Consider the following 19,792-nt stretch of genomic DNA (forward strand, 5'->3'; position numbering starts at 1 on the left):
TAGCCTAACACAATATGTCTATTTAAAATCAGGGAAAATATCCCAAATTAATTGAAGATCATAATAAAATTACAAAAACTATAAAATACTCCCCCACCCGGCTTTTCAAAATACATTCTAATTGACAAGTTGTGCAGATCTGTCATCCTTATGTTAAGACGGTCTCAAGAACTAAACTTACTAGAGCCTAAGAAAGTTAAAAGTTTACCAAATGCACTTGAGGAGACACAAACACACTTTCAGGAGACAAACTAAAGTATTATAAATACTATCTGTCGCAAAAGAGGTTATAATTTATCAACCTTGTACAAGAGACAGAATGTACTTACTCAATTATTAGAATAAAAATTTCAAATTCTTAAATTGGGGTGCTATTTCCCCCCAATATAAAGCTATTATACATGGCTAGATAAAAGCTAGGCATCAGAAAATTTTAAGACATTTATTTTACGACTTTAAGACTAAGAACAAACACTGTGCTCAGAAATGCCACAGGTGTGAGTGATAAGTAGATATGATCTCTGACATCAAGGAATTTGTCATTCAGTTGGGAAAGAAAAAGGAAAAACCCACATAAAAACTAATCAGAAGAAAGAAATGATAATGGAGATTCAAAGGAGATGAGCCTATACTGATTGGGGGTTAAGAAGTTCTTTGTTAAGACAGCAGTATTTGAGACGAACCTTGAAGAATGAACACTAAGACTAGTGGGAATAGACAGAAACAGGATAGGAGGCATTCCAGATAGGGAGGAAAGAGTATGAAGAATGATGCAAAAGCAAAACCCCAAAAATATGGGTTAGCAACAGTGAGTGGTCTCGGGCAGTAGTCTGAGGGTATACACAACTGAGGATATGGGACGTAAGAACAAGTAGTGGGCTAAACAGGCCAGATGTGGGGTCCTGGTCAAGGCACCTTGCCACTGGAGGGTCTCTCACCAGCCTAGATCCCCTTTCACGGTGTTTTACAAACCTGAAGTAGTTGTAATACTCCACCCTACTGGACTACTAACGGTGGGCTACAGGCAACAGCTAAGGGGGAAGAGGAGAGAAGCACTCCAGGCAGAAGACCCAGAGGCAAGAAACTGTGCATGTGTGTGCAGGCTGTGCCAGTGCCAGTTGTGGGGGAGGGGTAAGGGTTCACGGAGTTCGTGGGCCGGAGCAAGGGGGAGTATGACGGGCCTGGAAATGGATCAGACGGACCGGGGTGCTGCGGTGAGGGTTCTTCTCCTGGACTCGGTCACAGGGCCTATTAGCAGTCACTGGAGTTGAGGCAGACGTATCAACCCGGCTCCCCCTCACGGGGCTTTTAGAGAGCACTTTTAGCTGACTGTCGTGTGGGACAGTCCCAGCAGAAGAGGCAGGCGTGGGGAGCATACCGACTCATCTCCTGCTGACAAGGACAGGAGAAGGCTGGGCAGCCAGGACACAAGTGTGGGCACTCTTCACTAAAGATGGGGTGGGATTTAAGCAGAAGGTGAGGGCTGACACCTAGGGAGCTAAAGCCAACGGCTCTTACCTAAGTGCTCACAGTTGTCAAATAAGACTATGCTTGGGGGCACCTGGATGGTTCAGTCAGTCAAGCGTCCGACTTGATTTCAGCTCGGGTAATGATCTCAGGGTCCTAGGATCAAGACCCGCATTGGACTCTGTGCTCAGCGGGGAGTCTGCTTGTTTCCCTCTGCCCCTCCCTCCACATGAGCGCGCACCCTCCCTCTCTCTCAAATAAATAAATCTTTAAAAAAAGACGATGCTTTAAGTCATTCATGACAATGTCATATGAGACTACAAAATAAAATTTTATATTAAAAATTTATCTTTGGGGTGCCTGGGTGGCTCAGTCATTAAGCGTCTGCCTTCGGCTCAGGTCATGATCCCAGGGTCCTGGGTTCGAGCCCCGCATCGGGCTCCCTGCTCCACGGAAAGCCTGCTTCTCCCTCTCCCACTCCCCCTGCTTGTGTTCCCTCTCTTGCTGTGTCTCTGTCAAATAAATAAATAAAATCTTAAAAAAAAAATTTACCTTCATGTTTAAACGTGAACATGTATGCTTCTGAGTATGTTGCTCTTCCTTGTCTTTGTCAGGCTCTCTGTTGGTATGTCTTTGTGGCTCTCGCTTACTACCTTTCCATCTTGTCCTTATCCCTCTTCACATCCTTCCTACTCCTTCTACGCCCCTCAACAAGTTATAAAAATGAATAAAAGGTTATGTATAAAATACTTCTTGTTAAAGATGAGTAAGGTATTTTGTAGTTCTCTAGCATGTTTTAACTTAGTTTTTTCTTGTTATTGTTGTTTTATTAGTTATGTGCCTTCCCCCTGCCCCAAACCCCTTAAGTCAGCAGTATTAAAAAAAAGTTTCCCATTTCCAGTATTTCTAGAATCTAGAGACCATGGTAGACAACTTCAAGTCAACTCTGATAAAGACTGCTAAGAGTCTCTCACTTTATGTCACCTTCTCCAAATTTCAATATTGCTTACGGTACTTTACTTACTGTCCCATCTGGCTCTGACCTGCCCTTTTCAGCCTCAAATTCAACCAAATGCTTCAAAATAGCCTAATCTGTAGCTAAACAGTCTGCCTTCACACCCAGTCTATGCCTTTGAGGGCTCCTGTGCCTTTGCTCAGGTTCCTCTGCTCCAACCCTAACTCTCTCACCTATTACAGTCTCACTTTTCCAGAAGAAAGAAACAAAGACCTACAAAAACAACTAAGAAACAATTAATATAATGGCAATAAGCACATATCTATCAATAATCACTTTAAATGGACCAAATGCTCCAATCAAAAGACCTAGAGTGACTGAAAAGATTAAAAAACAAAATCCATCTCTAATGCTGCCTACAAGAGACTCATTTCAGACCTAAAGACACATGTAGACTGAAAGTGAAAGGATGGAAAAGATATTCCACCCAAATGGAAGCAAAAAAAAAAAAAAAAAAATCGGGTAGCAATATTTGTATCAGACAAAATAGACTTTAAAACAAGGACTATAACAAAAGACAAAGAAGGGCATGATCAATTCAACGAGATATTGTAAATATCTGCGCACCCAACACAGGAACACCTAAAAATATAAAACAAATATTAACAGGCATAGAGAGAGAAACTGACAGGAATACAATCAGCGTAGGGGACTTTAACATCCCACTTACATCAATGGACAGATCACCCAGACAGAAAATCAACAGGTTAACAGTGGCTCTGGATGACACTTCAGACCAGCTGGACTTAACAGATATATATACAGAACATTCCATCCCAAAACAGCAGAAGATACATTATTTTCAGCTACACAAGAAACATTCTCTAGGACAAATCAGGTTAGGTCACAAAACAAATGTCAAAAAATTTAAAGAGACTATAGTTATATCAAGCATCTTTTCTAATAGTAGTGAAAAACTAGAAATCAATTACAAGAAGAAAACTGGAGGGGAAACAAAAGAAAAAAGAAAGCAAATATGTGGAGGCTAAACATTCTACTAAACAAAAAAATGGGTCAACAAAGAAATCAAAGAGGAAATAAAAAATTGCCTTGAGATAAATGAAAATGAAAACAAAATGGATCAAAAACTTTGGGATGCAGCAAGAGCAGTTCTAAGAGATACAGGCCAACCTCAAGAAATGAGAAAAATCTCAAATAAACGCTCCAACCTTACACCTAAAGGAACTAGAAAAGAACAAAAAAAGGAAATAATAAAGATCAAAGTGGAAATAAGTTAAATAGAGACTAAAAGAATAACAAAAGATCAATGAAACTAAGATGCTTCTTTGAAAAGATAAAAATTGATAAACCTTTAGCCACACTCATCAAAAAAAGGGGGGGTGGAAGAGGGTTCAAATAAAATCAGAAATGAAAGAGGAAAAGTCACCACTGACAGCACAGAAATAAAAAGACTGTAAAAGACTACTATGAAAATTTATATGCCAACAAATTAAGACTTCCCAGAAGATATGGATCCATTCCTAGAAACATACAGTCTTCTAAAGCTGAAATCAGAAAGAAATAGAAAATCTGAATAGACCGATTACTAGTAATGAAATTGAATCAGTAATCAAAAACTCCTAATAAACAAGAGTCTAGGGTCAGATGACTTCACACATGAATCCTACCAAACATTTAAAGAAGAGTTAACAGCTATTCATCTCAAACTATTCCAAAAAAATTGAAGAGGAAGGAATTTTTCCAAATTCATTCTACGAGGCAGGCATTGCCTTGACACTAAAACCAAACACTGATAAACATAGACGCAAAAATCCTCAACAAAATATCAGCAAACTAAATTCAACAATACACTAAAAGGATCATTCGCCACAGTTAAGTGGGATTTATTCCAGGGATGCAAGGATGGTTCAGTATCTGCAAATCAATCAACGTGATATAGCACATTAACAAAATAAGGAGTAGAAATCATATGATCAGTCTAAAATGCAAAAAAAGTATTTGACAAAACTGGACATCCACTGATGATAAATCTCAATAATGTGGGTATAGAGGAAACATAGCTCAACATAATAAAGGTCATACATGACACGACAAACCCACAGCTAGCATCATATTCAATGGTGAAAAGCTGAGAGCTTTTCCTCTAATATCAGGAACAAAACAAAGATGTCCACTCTCACTTTTATTCAGTGTAGTACTGGAAATCCTAGCCAGAGCAAGCAGACAAGAAAAAAGACATCCAGATTGTTAAGGAAGAAGTAAAACTGTCACTATTTGCAGATGACATGATACTATACATAGAAAACTCTAGGGGCTGCCTTCAGCTCAGGTCATGATCTCAGGGTCTTGGAATGGAAAACTGCATCACGCTACCTGCTCAGCGGGGCGTCTGCTTCTCCTTCTTCCTCTCACCTTCCCCTACCCTTGCCTTTGCTCTCTCTAATAAATAAAATCTTTAAAAAGGAAGGATGGGAGGGAGGGAGGGGGAGGAAGGGAGGGAGGGAGGGAAGGAAGGAAGGAATTCCTAGGGGCGCCTGGGTGGTTCAGTTGGTTGAGCATCCAACTCTTGATTTCAGCTCAAGTCCTGATCTTAGGGTCATGAGATTGAGTGCCGTGTCAGGCTCTGTGCTCAGCGTGGAGTCTGCTTGAGATTCTCTCTCTCTCCCTCTCCATCTGTGCCCATCCCACTCCCTCTCTCAAATAAATAAGTCTTTACCAGCATTTGTCATCATACTTACTTCCACTGTCCCCTATAGTTCCACAGTTAGTGTCTGCAAGCTGATGTCCCCCCAAACGAGTGAAAGCTCCAAGGGAAAGAATCACGTTATTTAGTGATTATTGGATTCCCGCCTAGTGAAGAACAGTATGTCTTGCATATAGTATTTACTCAATAAAACATTTACTAAATGATGCTTGCTTTTGAATGAAATCAACACACAGAGTGCAGGGTCAGAATTAATTTTTTTTTTTTTAAAGACTTTATTTATTTGAGAGAACGAGTGAGAGAAGGGGCAGAGGGAGAAGCAGACTCCCCGATGAGCAGGGAGCCCAATGTGGGGCTCGATCCCAGGACCCTGGGATCATGACCTGAGCTGAAGGCAGACGCTTAACAGACTGAGTCATCCAGGAGCCCCTCAGAATTAATTTCTTTTCATAGCAGTAGATGATCAAGAAAAGAAAGGATGTCTATTTTCTGTAGAGTAAGGAAGCTAGTTTAAGTCTTGAAATTACAGCTCATGTCAAAAACTGTTAAAGTCCTAAAGCATTAGGGTACATTAAATTACCTAAATCCTCTCCATCTGAAAGCTGTTAAACAAACAAAAAAAAACCCCTTCCATATACCTAAGAAAAAAAGGGAGTGGGGATCCTCAGAAGAAATGAGAGCAGGCATTCCACACCCGCTCACTAATTTTAAGGATTTCATTAATAATATGAGCCATTAATCTATATAAAAATATGAAAGTGAATTATACATAGATTAGTAGAAAAATATCTTTATTAGAAATTGCAATACCAAGAACATAATGCCAATCACAGATTATATTATCAATGAAATAAAGTCTGCATTATTACTAGATGTATGGAAACATGTAACAGTTTCAGATCTTCAAGAGTAAGCTAGGGCCAGCCAGATTCATTCCTGTGTTGAAGTAAATAAGGATGAAATAAAAACTGCCAAGACTCTGCCCTCTTTAGTTCTCCTTAAAGCAAGATTCTTGAAAATGCCACTCAGGTAACAGGGACAAGCAGGTGCCAACAAGGTCCAGCAGGAGCAACAGAGTCAGAGGGAAGGATCCAGATATAATCATACCAACACATTTGTTATGTGTATTTTTTGGCCTGACTACATAATTTGATAGCTTTTGTTTACTTATTTCTATATTAAAATTAAAAAGAATCAACACTGTAAGAACATTAAGGCTTAAAATTTTAACAAATATCCAAAATCTACTTGTTTCCTTATTACTGACTGAGTCCTCAGGAAAAAAACCTAGATCTGTTTGGATGAGGATTCCAAGTACAGATGTCAAAAGCAATAATAAGAGTAATAACTACTGTTTAGTAAGTCTATGTGCCAAGCACTAGATTAAATCCTATATAAACATGATCGAACGTATTCTTCAAAGGGCTTTAGGTAGTGGGTATTATTACCCTCTTTTTACAGACTGGGAAGTAAAGGCCCAAAGATGTTAAGAAACTTGCACGTGGTCATACAATTGGGGAGGAGAGAGACTGGGTTCATGTGATTTCAGATAAAGCTCATGATCTTAACGGGTTTACTACACGGATTATTTTAACATACTCTGCCAACTGGGTTTGGGGCTTGCACGGGTTGACTGCACAGTCTACTCTGATGGCCCACTTTGACATCTGGCTGGCTAACTTTGGCCATTTAATTATCATCAGCACTTTTAGAAGAAGATACAATAAAAAAAGTTGACAACTGAAATTCAAACTTTATATAGTGAATAGGGGACCATTGTTTAAAAAAGTTAAATTTTATGTCATTATCGGTCTCCCACTCGTTCTCCAAATAATCAAGAGTTTGTACTATCATAAATACTCACTGGCAACCCAAAACACTCTCTTCGGTATGTGAGTATCTACAAGGGCATGTCCAAGAGACACTGAGTTCCCTAACCTACCCTTTCCAGTGAGCTAGAGGACCCTGCCATCACCCTAAGGTTTCAACACATGCTACATAACCAAGGCCTAGGAGCATCACCCCAAAAGCCTGATTTATAGAAATCCTATCCCTGAAAAACATCTGTTATCAGAGCCTTTCTGCTTACTTTGCTTCATGACAGCTAATAGCTCAAGCTCAGGCTTCAGCTTTGAATGACAATTTCCACCACAAGAACGTCATGCATTTAACATGGTAAAAAAAAGAATAGGAAGAAAAACATAATTTTAATAGGCTCCACATGAACTTTTATGGGCTAAGAGTAGGTTGTTTCCATTACTATTTTCTTGAATTCTTAAATAATCCTGTTAGTTTATGAATCTGATTCACCTACATCTATAATACAACCTGCCCACCTCCATGGCTACAAGCGGTATACTGGGAAATACTTAAAAACCCAGCTCTTTGGGGGAAAAATAGTAAGCATCATGTTTACTACAAATTTTACTAGTATAAAGGATGTGTAGCATATAATCTATAAATGATAATACAACACTCTTTATTGTCAATTCCATATAGCCAACTGATTCTTACAGAATGCTTCTGTGAATGTTTGCCAAATTTTTGGATTGCAACCAACCTATAATTACAATGGATGAAAAATAGTTCCAATATGAATATTGGTTGAAATTTTAATTTAAGTTAATAAGACAAAGATGCTGAATGAAGAAATGCAATTGTCAATCTGTGAGTGACTTTTTTTGATGAACTGGATATTATCTTTTGTACACGCACATAATGGCTACTTAATGTCAGATGGTTAAAAAAAAATGTCAGATGGTAATTATTAACATTTTCTCCTTAATTTCTTTTCCTCAAAATCTCCCTTACTTTTTAAATCTAAAATGACAGCCAGCAAAACAATAAATCAAGCTTTGATTTGTAGAGTTTACTAGATTTCCAGGGTGTCAATATTGTTGTATCTGAAATCAGGCATGGTGACATTATTGAATTTGGACTTAGGAAGAGATGCAGAGTAGCCACCACTTCATAGTATTTCTATTATGTAGATGATACAAGATGCCAAGAGCCTCTAGTGCATAGATAATGGCAAAATGCACTAGGATAATTAGAAAATGATAAGTTTTAGTCTTCCTTGCTTTTTTAAAATATAATTTAATTGTAAGTCTGTGTAATTTTTTTTTACATCTGTATAATTTTTAATAATGGCTGTGCTCATCAGTTGGCTTACAAAATTCTTGAAACTGAGAAACTGGCTTTCATTGGTTGATAAGAGTTGACTCTAGCATACCACAGGGCCTCACCTTCTCTTAAAGTACTTACTTTTTTATTTTTTTTTAAAGATTTTATTTATTTATTTCAGACAGAGAGAATGAGAGAGAGAGAGCACATGAGAGGGGGGAGGGTCAGAGGGAGAAGCAGGCTCCCTGCCGAGCAGGGAGCCCGATGCGGGACTCGATCCTGGGACTCCAGGATCATGACCTGAGCCGAAGGCAGTCGCTTAACCAACTGAGCCACCCAGGCGCCCCGAAGTACTTACTTTTTTAAATGTTATTTTCAGTTTTAGGAGAAATTCACAAGTACAAAGCAATCTGGAATCCCAATGTTCTCAAAATAGCACTAAAATCAGAACCGTATCATTAGAGTAATCACAATGAGAAACCAGAATGGTCTTTTAGATAGCCTGTTTCTTTTCTTTCTTTTTTTTTTTAAGGTTTTATTTATTTATTTGAGAGAGAGAGCACAAGCAGGGGGTAGCAGCAGAGGGAGAAGCAGACTCCCCATTGAGCACAGAGCCATATGTGGGACTCGATCCCAGGACCCCTGGATCATGACCTGAGCCGAAGGCAGCTACTTAACCGACTGAGCCACACAGGAGCCCCTCAATTTTATTTTTTAAGAGCATATGAATTACTAGGTGTTTTCCATAGAAATTTTTATTTAAGTTTCCAGCTAAGGAGTATGAAGTTCGACACAATAATTCCCAATTAAATCATTTGTATTTTTCATACTATTTATTATTCTTCTGTGGAACAGAAGCAATATTAGCCTCCCTAATTACGAAAAAAAAGGTTATTTACTATTTATGGACTATTATTGTACGTTATAGGAGCCAGAAGTTTTAAACATTATCAGCATCATCTCAAATAGGACAAAACCTCATACTTCAATATTACAAAGCTGGTGTAAGGGCTTAAGTCCACACCGTGTCTATCTGCTTTGCTCCTGCAAGATCCACTGCAGTGTGCATGCTGTTGGAGGGCTGGCATCTGTCAGACATGTGTCTCATAACGTGCTATATACAGGAGAATGCTGACTTATTTTAAATAGCTGGCAATTCTCCCTCCAAATTCCCATCATTTAGGCCATTTTAAAATATCCTTTCTTCTCTCCTCTATTTATAAAGTGGATGGGAACTTGAGGAACAGCTGATGACAGAGTAGACTCGCGAGAAAAACCCCAGCATGCCTGGCTCATCTCCCTGAGCTTTTGACACTGGAGGGCACCTTAAATACAAGCCTGGCTTTCCTGATGTGGATTCTTTACCGTGGCTCCCTATGCAATCCAGTCTACCTGCTCTAGCACAATTATGATATTATTCAATCTGAGACTTGTGACTGAAATACAAATGAAGTTTGGAAACGTTGGAAAGATGATGGATGGGCTTTATTTATACTGATTCAAAGGGGGATCTTTTGGGCACAAAGAATGCGAGAGAAGGGCTCGGGTATGACTTATGCGTTGCTCTTGAACCTCAGCTGGCCCTCCACTGCGGAGACAAACCAAGCTTGGCCTCAATAGAGGTTGGCCGGGGAGTGGTACGCAAAGGCTATGCAGAGTTCTCTGGCCTCAGAAAATCTTACGTTCTTCAAATGACCCTATAGGAAAGGATATTCATAACCTACTTCCCCACCGTTTTTATTTCCCATTCTCCATCTGAAGGAAGAGCTCACTGAAGACCCTAGCATATGTGAAGAAAAGAAGGCGACTTCCTGCTTAATGTGAAAAAGGTATCTACTGAATACCTACCAAACCTTCACTGTGACAGGTATTTGCTGAGTGCATTTACATAGCTCATGATTTCAACAACCGCACAACCTCAATATTGTGACTGCTAAATTCTGTATGAGGAAACGGGAGTTTCAGAGAGAGAAAATAATTTGCCCAGGTTCAAAGAGCTTGTCAGTGGCAGACCCAGGATTCATACCAAGGCTTCTGTCTGATTTAATTCTGAAGTCCTGCTGTTTTCTAAAAAACAATTTGTTAAACAAAAAATATTTTTTAAATATTAGATTAGAACATGAAAGTGTATCTGTGTTTTTCATTTGGTTTTTAATTTCTGCTTCCCTTTTCAAAACACATTATTTTTCAAATAGGAACATTATAAGAATAAGACATGACAGGGTGTTTATTGCTGCTGCTTCTTGGGTGGTTGTGGTATGCAGCCTTATGATTAAACCTACAGTAAAAGTATGGCAGAGTCCCAGCGTGACACATCTTAACGTGTCTTATGGTTGGAAAGGGGAATTACCAAGGTTTTGCAAAACTTTTAAAACCTTGTGAAAGACCTTGATAGTAAAAAAATATATATAACTGTTTTAAACTGTGAAAGTCCTGCCTAACATGCAATGTTCACAAAATTGTATCATTCAAAATCTTCAGAAACCTGAAACAAGCAGCTTGATTTCTCCACCGTAATATCAGCAACTAGAGATACAGCAACTTCAAAGCACTATGAAACTTTAACCAATTATTTCTCCTAAGAGCTGTAGGAATATTATTCTATCCATTTGCTGATACCCAAAAAATGAAGATTCAAAATTGAGATTAAACTGAGTTTTTGATAACTAGTGGATCTCAAAGGGAACAGAGAGAAGAAGACAGAGATGAAGGGAAACCGAGGCAGACACTGAGAGCAGAAACTCATGGAATGTTAAGTGCCGAGTTATAGAATTTTGGTTGAGAAACCAGGAAATAAAGACTGATTTTCAGGGTGGGCTGGTATTAGAAACTGTGTTGTGTATGTTAGGCATATATTTTTAACTTCTTAGAAGACAGAACTACATTTGTAAAACTGTTTTATATAAAACTTAGCTTAATAGTAAATGTATAAAAATGAAAAAAGCTATAATGATGATATGCAAATAGGTAGCTAGGATTTTATGACAGATGGGAAGTTTCAGGTCATATACCTGCACAAAGACATTATTTTTCTAAAATCTGCCTCTTTTGAATATCACATAAAAGGTAGATTAAAAAAAATGAACTCTAGAGGATGCATTCAAAAACAGATTACAAGAGATAATAATCTCCCCAGCCCTGAAGGAAAGCAGAGTATGAATACTTTAAGAGCATATATTGGGCCTAAGCACCCAGACACTGTTCATACTTGCCTAATACTGATTTTTTTTTTTTTTTGGCACCACAAAGTCCAATGTGTTTTTTAAAATAGTATTTTCTTAAATTTTTTTTTTCTTCAAAGAAGAGAGGCAGAAAATGATCTCAGAAAAAAAGAAAAACCCCAGGAACAAAGCTGTCATGTTCTCTGTTTCAACTTCACAAAAGAATTCGGACTGGAAGCTTGAGCCTTTCAAATCTCTTGTCATTCAGGATATGAAATTCTAATCTAGCGGCATGGCCAGTTGAGGCTCAGACTTAATCAAATATGCTGACTAGCTGAAACAGGAGGTGGCTCACTTCCTTACTTCTGGTTTCCATCTGTAGTTGGCTCCTCACTTGCAAATTATGACAGTCACTTGCTGTGCAAGCAATGAAAATTCCAAGGTAGGGGAGGAGAATCAGTGGGCACCTAATTGAGTTTTACTAGATGAAAAGTTACATCACCCTGTCTCACCTCAGTCTCCTCTGTCTTTAGGGAATTGCTGAATTTTATATAAAGCCTATTTATAAACCACTGCAAGTGATACTTACATTCATCTTGCGCTGTGACATCATTTCCTCATCAATAATTTAAGCATCAGAAATGGATTAAAGGGACTCTGAAGGGACTTCTCACACATGAAAAAACAGAAACCGGCTCAAGTCCCCAAAATACTAATTCAGTGCTCTTACCTTGTTCTTTGATCTGACGAATTTGCTTCACAGTTTCTTTTAAGATTGCACATTTGTCAGGTTTGAAGTTAAAGTTGTCTATATCATTAAAATTTGCAAAAATCAGCTCTGCAAGTTCTTCAATATATTTATTTTCCTGTTCACGATTACGTTTCTCAGTGCTCCTCTTGGGACTAAAAAGGAGATACATGTTTTTATTATGAATTTGAAAAAAAGCTATTATAAAAAATGTAAGCATGTTAAACAAGTTCTAATACAAAGACAGCAAACAAAAGATACTTACATAAACATGGAGGTACTTTGGGGGGAAAAAACCCTCAATTTGCCCTAAGTGTTGCATGTTTCTTTGAAATCAAACTCACCCCAGTACATGATTATAGATTTAATTGTGTGATCATTTGTTCAACATGCATCATGTCTCCCACGGGACAGTAAGCTTCACAATGATAAGGCTCAGGACGATTTGCTCATCACTGTGCTTAATACAACACTTGGTAGAAGTAGGTATCAAATTTATTGGTGAATACACAGAGGAACGTTTTAGAAAGGTAAGGGAGATTATGTTATAAAATTTTAAGATTAGTAAAAGAAGAAAGGGAACCTAACCTAGTTATAATAGGAATAAATAAATTGGCAGGGATTTTTGGCAAAGCATAAAAAGATAAAAGTAAATCTCCATGATTTCATAGACTTCTTTAGAATGTTGGTAATCAAACCAAACAATTTTTTTAGATAATGCAAAAAACCACAGTACAGCCAGAAACAAAAGCGAAACTGACCTAGGGTATTTGTTAACTGTCCAAGCTGAATGACGTGCAAAATATACACAAATGGTCCAAGTTCAACTAAAGTTTTAAAAAGTTAATGCAAGAGAGGGAAAAATAAAAATTGGCAAGATCTTCGCATTTGAATTCGACAAAATAGCAAGTTCCCTTTGATAATAACAGCACACACCTTTTTTTTTTAGTAGAGGACCCACTAAATGACATTCAAACAATACAATAAGTAAGAAACGTAAGTTGTTTTATGTAGCAGCTTTCTGTATTTTTAATATATAATTATTTGTATATAATACCAATTGATAAGAATTTGTACTCTGTAATAGACTTCCATCTATTTGCCTCCAAGTATTAGCTTTATTTTCATAAACTAATAAAGCTGAGATAGAAGACAATTTCTCCATTTCATAGTGGTTACACAATTTGTCCAAGATCACCCAGTGAGTTACTGGTAGAGCAGAGACCTGAATTTGGTTTTTCTAAGTCTCCATTTTATTCCTAACTTCTACTTCATTAAGTACAGGGAGAGGCAGGGAATGGATGGAATGCATGGAAGAGCCAAGTTCCCATCTGGACCCCTCAGCCCCCCTCAACCTCTCTTCAGCAGCACCACCCCCCCCACCCGCAAGATGAATAAACACATGACAAATAGGTGAGAAAGGGGAGCTAATGTGTTACAAAGGCCTGAGAGCGCCCCGGAGAGGGTTCGGGAGAGGGTTCGCAGACTCTCCACCGCACCGCACTCCGCACCGCACCCCGGCACTGGCGCAGCACGAGGTAAGAGAACTGCGCTCCATCGGAACAGTCTCCATTTTATCAAACTGTCTCCTCGAGGGAACTTCTAGGCATTAAAGGCAGTTTGACAGACAGATGGTTGTGGATAGCCAGGAGGTACCGGGGAAATCTAGAGGCCACGTAGTGGAGCCGAGGGTCGGGGGCTGGAATGCGCACAGTAGCGATTTAATACACTTGTTCTGTTTGGCAACTAAAAGGGGAAAAGAGAACATAAAAAATTTTTGCTCTTTCTCCTTTTCTTCCTGTCTTAATGACTTTTCCTAGTCCTCTTCCCTGTTACTCTCCATCTGATCTTTTTACTGGCTATTACTCCATCTGATCTATTACTTTAATAGAAGCTGCTGCTTTTATTTAACTTTTAAAATCATTTATATGATTTAAGTAATCAAAAGAATGAAGTCTCTCTCCTACCTTTGTTACCTATTAGCCTAGTTCTCATCCCCCAAAATGGGTTAACAACACTTAAGTGTTTCATAATTACCCCAAAACAAATGGTTTATACAAAGGGGTAGTTTATACAAAGGGTAGTACTCCATAAACATGCTTCAAAACTTGTTTTTCTCTGTAACAATGTTCTTAAGAGATTCTTTTTATATCAATCCATTAAGCATCTTCATTGTTTTTCATAGCTGTATTGCATTCCAGGTTATGGAGGTATCATAGCTGTTTAAATAGTTCCCTACAAACATTGAGGTTTTCCCTACTCTTCTACAATTATTAAACAATGCTGTAATAAGTAAACTCAGTGTCTATCATTTTGCCAATGTGAAAGCATACTGCTGGAAAATTCCTAGAAGTGGACTGCTAGTTCAAAGAGGATACCCATTTATAATTTTGCTAGATAATGCTAAATTACCCTGCATGGAGATTAGAACTGACACTTCCATCCATAATATATGACATGGAACTTGCTTTAAATTACTTGTTTTACTCACTGAAGGGCCACAATCTTTGTTACCAACTCAAAAAAATAAATAAGTAAAAATAAAACTTAGTGTAAAATTAACAGCAAATTCTACTATGGGGTGTTCTTGTCTTTATCACCTCCTGTGATCTAACAGAAAAGAAAATGTGGAAGGCTCAAAATTATATAATAAGCCTGCTTTAATAGTCAAGTGCACAGGGGACATCAGAAGAAGTATGTAGCTTTCAGTCCTCTTGTAAAGAATAATAAAATCTGCAACTGATCAGCATAACCCAAATGTAAGTTAAATAATACATATTCAAAGGTTTAACGGTTAAGGAGGAAAAACAAACAGTATTTCAATTAGGTGTCAAGTCAATGCTCCATGCATGTGGCTTTCATGGGCAGTACTGATTCTGTTTCTCAGCAAGAATCTAACCTGGGTCCAAGCTGGTCAGGACATTCCTTGCGCTTTCTTGTCTCTGCCCTGGATGGGTCAGAGGTGTTTTCTCCCATCCCACTCATCTTGAACACATATCAGCAACTAAAACAAGAAATGGGGAAAAAAAAAAAAAAAGAACAGAGCTGATGATAAAGTGCCTGATCAATTTACCACCAATAAAAGAACTTCGACTTCAATCAGAAATCTGACAAGTTACTGATGATGAACATTGTTTGGTTAATATGCACATGTAACTAACTTCTAATGAAAGCGCTCAATTTTTTTTTACCTTGTTTAAAAGTTAAGTATTTGTAAAGGTTCACATTTCAAAAGCAAACAAGCCTACCTCATTGGGCCCAGACTCTTTAAGCAGACATTGCATTTCAGCAGCACCATGAACTACAATCTGCGGGCCCTGGGTTTCTGCAGCCAGCCTTCAGTTTCAGGAGTGATCTTGCACCATGGGGAAGCTACAGGTGTTGTAAGGGGCTCCTCCCAGTCTCTGTTTTGGGTTGGCCAATGTGAAGTCTGTGCTGCAATAGCTCACCCATGACAGACAGCCCTGGGAAGAAGCAGTGCCCCACCAGTAATCTGAATGTTTCCAAATCCGCCCAGCTACATCTGACCCACAGATCCTGGCCTCGCACGAGGCCTCCAGAAGCAATGCTCCCCAAACAGAGGATGTTTCCGCCTCCCTGTGGAGTCTCCAGTTCCCTCCACCCCTGCGGCAGCGGCCTCGATGCTCCGCCCTCGCCCTCCGCCCTCTGCCTCCCAGCCCTCTCTCCCCGGCAGCTCGCCTTCCTAAGCACACCTCCCCTCGGTAGTTTCCTTTCTCACATCCTGCCACTCCTGAGGCTCCCTCCCTCAGCTAATTCTAGCTGCTATCACCAATTCTAGCTGCTATCACCGAAGGTCTTAAAATATACTTAAAAAAAAAAAAATCAGGGAACATTATTGACCCTAAAGAAGGAGGACAATTACTGGCTCCTGCTTGCTGGATTCCTTCCAATAAGAAAATAAAAGGATATACAGTAAGAGAGTGTGTTCACATTGGTCATCATCAGTAAAATCAAAATAACATTTAAATACGCAAAGAACAGAGTGATAGAGGTTTAAATTCTATGAGAACTAAACAAAGGGACTAACAAAGACGCCGGGGAAATGATGTAGTCGCTTAAGCACACGGTGCTTAATAACTGCTTAGCAAAAGAAAAAAAAGTGCAGCCTAAAAAGATTAAGTCAGCATTTAAACGTCTTTAATCTTAGAGTTTCAATTCTCTGCTATTTCCCCCTTCCTTCTGTCTCCCAGGCTTCTAAAGTCACCTTCACCCTCCTTTACTTTCTGTAGTGGCTTTTCTTCCTTTCTGGATTGGAAAAATTGGATGGAAGGGCAAGACAGTAGAAGAAGGTCAAGGACTTCAGAAAAATGCCAGAGTTACAGGTTCATGAAGAAAGGACAAAGAGGAAGGTGGGCGAAGAAAACACCGATCATTTTATCACTGTCACATACCCATCAAACTGCCCAGCGTTCCCTCCGTGAAATCTGCGATGCTCAGTCTCCCTACAAGCATTTCTTCTGGTCACAACTCTGATCCAAGAGGGCAGAGGAATGAATTTTTTTTAGAGTCATGTGGAAGTAGGACGAAGAAACACTGTATCAGTTGAGGGAGGCTGCACCAATTGCACATTATACTCAAGAGGTCACACAGGAGGGAACAATCTGAAAGCTAATGCCTGAGTTTCCTGCCGTGGGAGCAATGTAGCCAAGTTCCAAGGTCCTGTACTGTGGACATAGTTTGGGGCTGATAATAAGTATAATCTGTATTTAGTTATTTGTTTAGCATTTACTATGCACCAAGCAATTGCTGGCCATGATTTAATCATCAAAACAGACTATGAGAGGCAATCGAGCAGAGAAGCTGTATGCACGTAATCCATGTCCAAGCTCTACCACTTGGTTAGTTGTGGGACCTTAAGAAGTTACCTCCCATGGCTTAATTACCTTTTCTGTTAAATGGGGATAATTATTAGCATCTCCAGCGCAGGGCAGTTGAGCAGCTTAGCAAATGTCAGAGCTGGGATGATTTGTACACAGGGTTATACACTCCCTACTTTTAACGAAGATGTTATGGCAAGGGTCTCCTCATCAAAGAAGCCATTCTTCCAGTACTCACATAAGCACAGGTCAGGAGGGAGAAGGTGCAAGATATGGATTGCATGCATCTCCGTGCTTGACTCTTTCCCCTCATCTCAATGTCATTGTCATTGTCAATGTCAATGTCATCTCAATGTCATTCATTCATTCATTATGTGTCAGGCTAGGTGCTCAAGAAGCACAAGGAGGAATGTTGCTCTCAAGAAGAAAACAAGAGGGAGATACATCTGTACATGGGGAAAACAGCAACAAGTAAACTTGGTAAAGGTATTCTATAACTGGCTCACACTCCCACGTATTGTAAGGTCCAAGAAAGAAGAACACTTTGCTGGCTGGGACAGGAAGGTACTGAGCTGGCCTTGAGGAAGGTCTAGGTGTTCTAATGGTGAGGAAGGGAGCCAGGGCATTGCAGGAGGTATAAAAGGACAGCGGGTGAAGCAAAAACCTCAACACCAAAACCCTTCTCGGATGATACCTATGAACATTCCTTTTCACCATTTCTCTTGGAACCACAGTTCTCATGGTTTTCCTTACAAGCATGTAAGGAAAAATACTACCCATCCAATCTCAGTAAGCTTTTAACAAATGACCTTCACGATTTTCACTGTGGAAGCAGTGTTCTATAAATCATAAAAATTCAAGTAAATTTTTATCATCAATATATAACATTCAATATATAACAAAATGCCCCATAGAGCAGCTATATGTATTAAGTCTGTTGATGAAAATGGCTATTTGCCCCCCACAAAGTATCACCATATATATTAAAAAATACAGTACTATCAGAAAGATCAGAGAGCTTTTCAAAAGACAATATAAGTGACTATCTTACTTAAAGTCTGTACTCAGTTTTGGGATTTAACATTAGCTTCAGCCATCATCTATCTTAAATTTCCCAAAACATATACACTAGTAATTGTAATGTTGCACGAAGGGACAGAACTGATATATTTCAACTAAAGGGCTAGAAGGAGATAAGGAGCAAAGCAAGGAGCTAACAATTTCTGGTCTAAGGATAGAAAACCATTTGAGCAAACTGTTTATATTTTACTTGAGTCAACTCAACACTGGCTCACAAGCCACTCCATTTGTAACTTAATTTCCTCCTTTTTTTTTTTTTAAGATTTATTTATTTAATTGACACAGAGAGAGAGAGAGACAACAGGAAAAGGAATACAAGCAGGGGCAGAGGGAGAGGGAGAAGCAGACTCCCTGCTGAGTAGGGAGCCCGATGCGGGACTCGATCCCAGGACCCTGGGATCATGACCCGAGCTGAAGGCAGACGCTTAACCGACTGAGCCACCCAGGTGCCCCTTAATTTCCTCTTAAAATAAGTTATTATGGGCTAAATTTTCTCTTTATTATGTGATCGTACCTTAAACACATTTCCTCAAAATAAAAAAAAATTAACTTTATGAATGTGCTTACTTATTTTTTGGTGTCTACCCCATATGTCCTCTTTTCTGAGCAATTTTTCTGAGGCTATGTATGTCCAGTACACACTGCCAACCAACCTGTAAACCACCAAAGGAAAGAAAAAAGAGGGGGTCTGTAGTAATTAGGGGCAGGCGGATGCACTCTGCCAGCCATGGCCATCAGGCTGGGGATGCTCCCTCTGAACCACTGCTCATCAACCAGGGGAAGAAAGACAAGACTTCAGATGGAAAAAAAAAAAAGAAGAAGGAGAAAGAGAGAGGAAGGAAGCAAGGAAGCAAGCAAGCAAGCAAGCAAGCAAGCAAATTTAGGGCTGAAGCCTAGAAAGGAGGAGGGTGGTGGAGGTGCTGACAGGCGGCAAGCAGCCGGTCCTGGGCGCCTCTTTCTTGCCTGCCACAGGGCTAGAAGTAGATGAAATCCTGGAGCAAACGTGTGGATTTATGCCCTGGTCCTTAGTGGATGAACCAAATAAATAACAGTGAGCCTCATTAACGAGGTGCTCAAAGAGAAGTGTGGTGCTCTATCTAGAGGACTCTGATACTCTTCATGCCTTAGGTGAGGCTTGGCTGGCAGCAAGCATCAGTATTTCACACTGGAATGTGTGCTGGAGCTAGGTGAGTGAATCCCGCCCCTCCGCAAGTGACACAGATAAAAAACAGAGAAAGAACGACAGATTCAATACATAAATTTATGACTACTAGTGTGCACTTAGGCACAGAAAAATCATCTAAAATATCATCTAAAATAAACTCTATGTATAGATGAGTTTTATTTTTTTAAGATTTTGTTTGTTTGTTTATTATTTATTTGTCAGGGGTGGGGGAGAGACAGCAAGCGAGCACAAGCAGGGAACAGCAGGCAGAGGGAGAACAGGCTCCCTGCTGAGCAACGAGCCTGATGAGGGACTCGATCCTAGCACCCTGGGATCATGACCTGAGCTGAAGGCAGACACTCAACCGACTGAGCCACCCAGGCATCCCTGGATTGATGAGTTTTAATGCATTTTTTACAGATCAAAGTTAAAAATCAATTCCCAGTAAAAGGGTAAGAGACGGAAAAAAAATAGTGAAGGGCAGCACTCAAGGTTTAGAAATCTTATTTTATTTTGTAAGCGGGCCTAAA

The 19,792-nt window shown here is 39.4% G+C and overlaps 1 protein-coding gene across 1 annotated transcript in view; it reads right to left on the reverse strand.

Annotated features, from left to right (window-relative positions):
- Positions 1-19,792, reverse strand: part of NCOA2 (nuclear receptor coactivator 2) — a 222,767-nt gene that overhangs the window by 93,034 nt on the left and 109,941 nt on the right. Inside the window, exons 3-4 of the mRNA XM_021688631.2 lie at positions 15,079-15,183; positions 12,162-12,334 (exon numbers count right to left, since the gene is read on the reverse strand). Coding sequence (XP_021544306.1) covers positions 12,162-12,334; positions 15,079-15,164 — 259 coding nt within the window. The 5' untranslated portion in view covers positions 15,165-15,183. The remainder of the gene's footprint in view (positions 1-12,161; positions 12,335-15,078; positions 15,184-19,792) is intronic.

The sequence above is a fragment of the Neomonachus schauinslandi genome, chromosome 4, assembly GCF_002201575.2.
Source record: "Neomonachus schauinslandi chromosome 4, ASM220157v2, whole genome shotgun sequence".
Taxonomy (NCBI): domain Eukaryota; kingdom Metazoa; phylum Chordata; class Mammalia; order Carnivora; family Phocidae; genus Neomonachus; species Neomonachus schauinslandi.